We start from the raw sequence: 7736 nt of genomic DNA, 5'->3' as shown, positions 1-7736 counted from the left end.
TCTTTCCTCCCACCTTATCCTGTTGTTCACACTTAGAACTCTAATTTTAACATCAAGATTACAGGTGCACTACTAGAATTGAGACAGACTTTGTATGCACCACCCAGCCAAATAAATACTTGCCTTCCTCCTCTTGATCCATTTCCACGGTCAAAGAAGCTTGATTTTGCTCCACGGTCAGACCGTGCACCAAAGCTGCTGTATGCATCCTTGTCTCTGCTAGAACTCCAGCCACCACTATCAAAACCTAGTAGAGAAAGATATTTTAGCCATACATTACATGATCTAGGCTTTTACAAGAAAAAAACTAAGTTCTGCCCAGTAAGTCTTCACTGGAAGGTCTACAGGATTGAAAGATAGGCAGTCCTTCAAGAACGAAAGATGTACAGATGGTAACACTTACTCAAATAGGGACTAAGCATTTCTCATTGCATATCAGAACTTGCTGAAACCCCTCCACTCATGTACAAGCATGTTATTTTTTAAAACACTGCACTCGCCTTAGTGCTAATGTTTAAGTTGCCTACTCTGGAAAGACAGGTATCAGAAGAAACATTAAGACGCTAAGTCTTGCCAAGCCTACATTATCTCTCCGACTTCAACATAAATCCTTGACGATGCATTTAATTTTTGTGAGGTTAACAAGGCTTCTGGTGGAGATCAAGAAATGGTATTAGCCCTTGTATTAGAAATCCATATGGAACTTAGAATGTTTTGTCATATTGCAAGTACACAGAACAATCTGATCTACACAGACTAAGACAAATTAACAGCACCATGCAGGAATAAGAAATATGGAGTTCTTCACTTTGAACTACCACATTGAATTTTTCCACAGCACTTTTACACCTACCTACAGCACATGCCTACTTAGGTATGTTAACTCAAAGAAAAAGGACCAAGTAGAATAGAAAGTACATCAGCTTGCCAACACAATGAAGTAAAAAGCCTCGTTTTCATTCAGCTACCAGGGGTTGCGAGGTAGGCAGAAACACAGAGCATTAAACAATGCTTTGGTACTAGACTAAGAACCTATAAATTCTGATTCAGAATTCCAACCTTCACAAGTTTGAAAACATGACCCAACCAGAGTCTCAGCTACGGGATTCTGCCAGAGAATAAGCTAAATAATTAAACATGTAAACAAATAATGTCACTCCTATCAGTGAGCATGCTTTTGCTAGCTCCACAGCACAAAACTAGTCAAAACCTATGCAGCAGACAATAAAAGCAACCACGAAACAAAATTAGTCTAAAGAAAGGGGTTGTTCTAGGCCCTATCTCTCAGAGAAAGCTTTGCTACAACAATTACCCTACCTTGTTAGATGTTCTCTGGAGAGTGTCATTCCCCTTCCCCCCACGTTTTTTAAAGTAGGAAATTCTACTCCCCAGAATCCAGACATGCGCCAGTCACAAAGGAACTTTAAAAACTAGCATGATAACTTATTTGGTCTGGCTAACTGAATGCAACAGCAAAAACAACCCATGCATGAATTTTAATAGCACACAAGATCATAGAATGCTTCAAAACCTCCGAAGTGTTACATAGTAACTTTAGTCCTTAAGGACAAATTAACTTCACACACAGAGGCTGCTGAAGAAGATCAGGAATACCATAATCACTTCATTAACACATGAGAAACTTACTTTAGGCTTGTTCAGAAGGCATTTAAATCCAGATTTTAGTACGAGTAACTTTCAAACCACACTAAAAATACTGGGGTATGTCATCCTGCCAAGAGATCTAACAGCAGTGGTACTGAGAAAGCAGTCTTCAGGAAGATACAGATGTAGTTTCTCATTAGTGAAAAAATTGGGCTGACACCGTACTACATTAAGATCTTCTACCAAGTCTGAGAAGTTCCAGAAAGGAGTCAAGATTTTATACTCTGAATAGCATACAAAGTAAGCTTACTCATCTAGCTTGTTACTACACTAGTTGCTGAAGCTGGTACCTTGCCATGTTTTTCTTTATAGTGCAGCAACTTCTAGACCAAGTCTTTAACAAATACATACACATACACCCTGCTTGATAATGAGGGTCATTAATTCCACTTTCACTTTGGTTTCCCAGTTTTATTTTACTTGTGGATCAGCATAGAACAACAGAGGTCCAGGCCATACAAGTCAATTTTAAGTAACCAGCTAGCAGAAGACATCATGATTTAGAACAACACATGGCAAATTAAAATCAAAAGCAAATGCACTGAGACAACCCATAACAGACCATAGATTGACTTCTCTGAAGTGAAGAGAATGATCACGAGACCATGCAAGAATTATCAGGAAATTCCTTAAAAAATTTACGCATTTGGGGTTTTTTTTGTTTTGTTGTTGTTGGGGTTTTTTTGTTGTTGTTGTTCCGGTTTTGTTTTTCTGTTTAAATAAAAACCTGAATAGATTCCATCCAGCATGTATTTCTCACCAAAGGGATAAGTTTGGAGTTCAGTAAGTTAATGAACTTCCGGAGCACTAGTAGCAGTAGTTCTTGCACCTATGAAGAGTGGTAGAATTGTCAATGCTTCTCCTCAATCAGGATTTTCAGGATTTTAATTCGTGTTTTATAATGCTCTAACAGCAATCATTGTCAGCATACTTGAAAAGCTGCCACATGCAGCAGCAATCATCAATTTTTTAAAGATGGGAAAAAGTCAGAATCATAGAATCCTTAAGGTTGGAAAAGACCCTTAAGGTAAATTCTAACAGCTACTCCTTGATCTACTATAGATCAGATTAGATTTTAAATATACAAGAGCAGCTTCCAGGAAGTTTAACAAGAAAATGACACGACAACAATGTTTAGTGTTATCACGTCAAGCTCATGGAACCAAGACACTTTAGACCAGACAGCCCTGCATACTGAGCTCCACATACTGTAGCTTCAACAGTTGAAAAACATTAAGTAACCTGAGGACATACTTTTATGCATGGTCTTACTTCCTGCAGTTCTGTACTGGCTTGTTCCCATGTACAAAGCTCATAGATTAGTATTACAATAGGGACAGATCTGCAGGTGTATGGGAAGAGTAAGCTGAAGAAAGCACTGTAGGAGTTTTAAAAGAAATACTCTAGATCCCTTAGCGTGCTTCCCCTGTCAATACCTACTGAAATCATGAAGATGCTCAGATCTTCATACATACAAAGAACAGCTACTTTTAAAGTATTAAGTCCACTGCCTTAAGCAATTTCTTTCTTAGCTGCAAGTAAGCCCATTGTGCAACTTTAATAGCATCTAGGAAATCACTATACCATCATCAGCTACAGAGGAAAGTGAGAACCCCAAGCTAGAAACAACACACTATTTGTTTCTAGAGCATGTCTAAGGGAACAACACACAGGAGAAATAATTATTTTTATTTTTTCAAGCTTTTGAATGCAGTAATAGTTAATTAACACTTCCACAGAAGTCCATAAGGTCATGGTATGAGCAAGGCAATTCTACTGGGTTAGTGAAATATCGTTCTACCAAGTACTTTAACTGATTTTTACATCAATAAAAATTTTATCGGGTTACTACACTTGAAAGGCTGCATCAAGTTTTGTTACATAGTCAAACACCACTACTATCCAAGGTTTCTTTTGCCTGTTGCTTGCCAACGTCTACTCCTTGAAAAATCTGTTGCTGAAGATTCCAAGGAGAAGCCAATATACAGAACAACTTCAACATAGCCAAAGAAGCAATCACTAATTTAGTTGTAAATAACAGAAACAAACATTAATTTTATGAAATCACAACTGCGTAACAGACTTCCAATCATACTATAAAATAGCTCAGCTTTACATCACTGTACTGATGATATCCACTTTGCTTCTCAATAGGGAGCCTGAACTGGAATCATAGCTTTTCCATTTAGCCATCACGAACCTCGTTACAGGGAGCCATGAGGAGTCTAGTGATACATTACTGAAACAGGTTAAAAGGAAGTTCTGAAACGTTAGGTTTACCACAGAAAAGTTGGCAGGCCTATGTTCTATTAATTGAACAAGCCATGTGTCAAACTTAAGTTTCATGACTTGTTTACCTTTTTGCAAGGTGAAGCTTAAACCCCCAGAAAAGCCATACATGAACACATGTACATTGCAATGTTTGAACTCCGGTCTTGCACAGAAAAGATGACAGTGACAGTCCTGTAGGTAACAGGCCATGATATGAACTCAAGGTTACAACTGAAGTATCCCTCCATATCCAATATCCAAAGATTAAACTGGAGTTTGGTACAAATTACCATTAGGGAAAGGAAATCTATAAACAGCAAAGGTCCACAAGCCAACTCTAAGTTGTTTCCTGCTTTTGAGAAAGAAACCTGCACATTCCTCTCAGGGTTAGCTAGTCGATTTCTTGAAAGACTGCTCACACTTGAGGTTAATGTGATCAGGAACTTCCAAGAGCATTAACCTGCCAACCAGTCCCTCTACTTTCCCCAAAACATTCAGCTCTCCTAACAGGCTGTTCCTCATTTGGTGCTTTAGGCCATGCTTCTTTCACGTACGAAAAAAAAAAAAAAACACAAAAAACCCCCACAACACACTAGCTTGGACACATGCAAACGCAAGACAAAAACAGACTGAATCTGTGGAAGTCCACTGCTTTAGAAACAAATGAGATTTAAGTCTTCCTTAAGTTGTAGCAAAGCAGAAAGTATTTCAGTTCCCCCATTCCAGTAGGTGTTAGAGGAAATGTTTCCCAAGTCATTAGTCATGATGATAATGCATGCTGCAGTATCTGCAATCTTTGTATCTTACAAACAAAGGTCATGATTTTCTTCACTGAAGAACTCCACAGAATTTTTCTTCTTTATCATGTTTTGTTTAGAAAAATTAAGCGCAAGATATAAAGGCCATTTCTCAGCACACACACCCCTGTGTAAACATATGACCAACACTGGTCATTTATTTCATGCTTCATGCACCAGCATCCCACATTTCCTTCTGCTAGTACTTTTGCGGACTTCCATAAAAACTACAACAAGCTAAACAAGGACAACATTTCTAACTGTTCTGTTTCTCATACTCCCTAGTTAAGAGCAAGTTGTGTAAAACATCCATTTTTACAAAGTAAAACTGTGCTATTTGTTCATATTAAAGAATGGATTACTGCAAGTTCCACATCAGTCGCTAGCAGAAAAGCTGGTACTCCCAAAATCCAATAAAACTGATACTCAAGATTACAGAGCTAGTCAAGTTACAATGGGAGACTCCCTCTTGCTTCAGTCACAGTTAATTGCTTAATGAGATATGGAAGATATTTTGCCAGTCAGATACTGAACTTGAGCTTAGAATATAACCTGGTGAAGGAACCAAGAATAGCACACTAAAAGCAGATTAAGTTGCAGTGTTTTGCACAGAGCAGTCAAGCAGTCTGTATAATCACCTTTAACAGTACTGTCAAAGCCTTTAGTAGTTTGATCCTAGAGATTCAGAAGTAGGCCACGAACCAGTTACAAATGTTGCCACTGTATTTCTGATACATACCCTGTTTTGAAGCTTCCCTGTTCCGCAAGTGAGGAGGAATGTATCGGCCTTCTAAAGGACAAAAGAAAGGTAGTGTTACAAGATTGCAGCATTAGCATCTTTTGAGATAACAGCCTTTCCAAAAAAGTCCTCTGCCTCACAAGCTTTAAGGCCTCTTACAGCGTCTTTAAACAAGAGTCCTTTAACACAGCACTTAATATCCTTCCCTCAGAGGACCAACACAGTGAAGATTAAGTTCTTGCATACTCATTTAAGCAGCAACTTTTTTTTTTTTTTTTTTTAAATAAATGTATTGCTATTTCTTTGACTAAGTCATACATGCCCTTTATGGATGTTATAGTGTCTGTGATGAAAGCCTGCCTTCCTAGAACTCATTATGGCTTAACCTGGTGTCATATATCTGAACAGCTTAAGATTTTCACTGTCATTCAAATACTGGCACTCACCGTATTATTACTACCAGTATTTTTCCTTCCCCTTAAATTCAACCATCCCTATCAGTTCAGTTCAGATCAAACCAGAAGCCACACGTAATTGCCTCTGAATAGCATTCTTCATTTACAATCCAGAAGCATTTGTCTGCTAAGCAACATGAATCAGAATGTACCAGGCACAAGCTGAATGTGAATTCCTGGAAGATTCCCCTCTCTTCTTAATGTACTTAAGCCTTGCATGTCAGAGAATGCAGTTTCTACTCAGTGCATTAGGATTAGTACAGTTAACTATTAGAACTTTTACCTTCAAACATTCCAACTCTAGCTGGATGTTTTGAGAAGACAGATCATCACATTACTACCACAATCAGTGGCCTAAGCTGTTTGACTAGTCACAGAAAATCTGGGACAAAATTGGAACACTAAGTTCTCTCAAGTTAGTTAAGCACTTAAGAAATTTATACATGCCATATCACTGCTAAATTAAGTGCTCCTACCTGAAGTATACAGCATTTTCAAAGCAGGCATAACCAGCAACCTCCTCAATTTCCCCACAGCCTCTGTGAATCTTTGCTTCATTAATTACTTTTCACAGCTACAAACCCCTTATTTCTAAAAGCGTGTTTGTAAGCTTGAGAACTTGCATGTACTTACTGCTTGAAGAGCTTCCTTCACTCTGAGAGTCTGAGGAATTCAAGTCTAGACCAGAAAACTAGAAGAAATAAAACAAGTATCAACATGTATCATGAATTTATGCTAAGATACAAAAAGCCCTTTTGCTTATCCACAGCAAGCAGTGTTCCAACAAGTTACTGCTGCAAAGAAATTTGTTTATAGTGTCAGTTACATCTCCTGTAAAGGATAAAAACCAAAACCATAGTTACTACTCAAGGTTATACCATCTTCAAGTGTCTTCATATCCACCAATAAACATGCATCACACGGGCAGCAAGGCCAGAAGAGTATCCTACACCCACCAAATCAAATACCACAGAGTTCTGCTTCACACACTATAGGTAGGCTAAACAGCCATTTAAAATAGTCTTTCAGTCCACCCAAATGCATTCTGATTGAGATCAATGGCAATTTTTTTTTTAGGTCTACAAAGACTACAGCCCAAATAATACCAATTCAGTTGGGCACTTAACTTACAAAGACTCAGCCACTTCTTTACACTGCATTAACACTACTGAGACATTACAGTCTTCACGTTTGAGGCAACTACTGTTCACAAAACATCAGGTGACTTCTTCCTACAATTACTTCAGCAAATACAATTTTTGGCTTGCTTTTCTAAAACTTCATTTACAGCCTTCAGTCTTCCAGTAAGTCTACTAAAAGGTATTTCAGTTCAGGCACTACTAGCATGTAACCGAGATGTTTTAGGTCAAACACAATATGGACTCATTTCAGCAGAAGGCAGTGGGCAACTCTCAAAGCTTAAACACCAGCTTATTACAGTTGATTGCCTGCAAAGCAAGATTAGAAGTTTATATGGAAATAACAAGACATGTTTAAATACAATTAAATTTAATGCAAGACCAATTGCACAGAAGTGTTTTCCAATATCACCTGAATCAATCCAAAGCAAAGATCCCAATGCACTGTCCTTCTAGATGTTCAGTTGTGTGTGCTGCCATTTAGGACATTGAGATTCTTGAAAAATCCTCCCATGGCAGGCCTCGTATCACCCTCTTTAAAGCTACTACTTAAAATATGATCTCTTTAGTTGATCCAAGCATCAACACGAGGCTAAAGAATGATTCTTATTTGAACAGTAAACAAAGAGTCTCTACTAGGTGAAAGTGGCTCTCCAGGAGCAGTCCACAG

General features: G+C 38.2%; 1 protein-coding gene across 1 annotated transcript in view; it reads right to left on the bottom strand.

The window, feature by feature from the left end:
• LOC104075465 (ATP-dependent RNA helicase DDX3X) overlaps nucleotides 1-6618 on the bottom strand; it is a gene marked incomplete at its 5' end in the record, with an annotated part of 15944 nt that extends 9326 nt beyond the window's left edge. The window contains 3 exons of the mRNA XM_009575986.1: nucleotides 124-247; nucleotides 5473-5523; nucleotides 6561-6618. Coding sequence (XP_009574281.1) covers nucleotides 124-247; nucleotides 5473-5523; nucleotides 6561-6618 — 233 coding nt within the window. The remainder of the gene's footprint in view (nucleotides 1-123; nucleotides 248-5472; nucleotides 5524-6560) is intronic.
• Between the last annotated feature and the right edge of the window lie 1118 nt (nucleotides 6619-7736).

This window comes from Fulmarus glacialis, unplaced genomic scaffold (genome assembly GCF_000690835.1).
Source record: "Fulmarus glacialis isolate BGI_N327 unplaced genomic scaffold, ASM69083v1 scaffold1764, whole genome shotgun sequence".
NCBI lineage: Eukaryota > Metazoa > Chordata > Aves > Procellariiformes > Procellariidae > Fulmarus > Fulmarus glacialis.
Note: the sequence above shows the minus strand (reverse complement) of the source record. Positions and strands in the feature narration are given on the sequence as shown.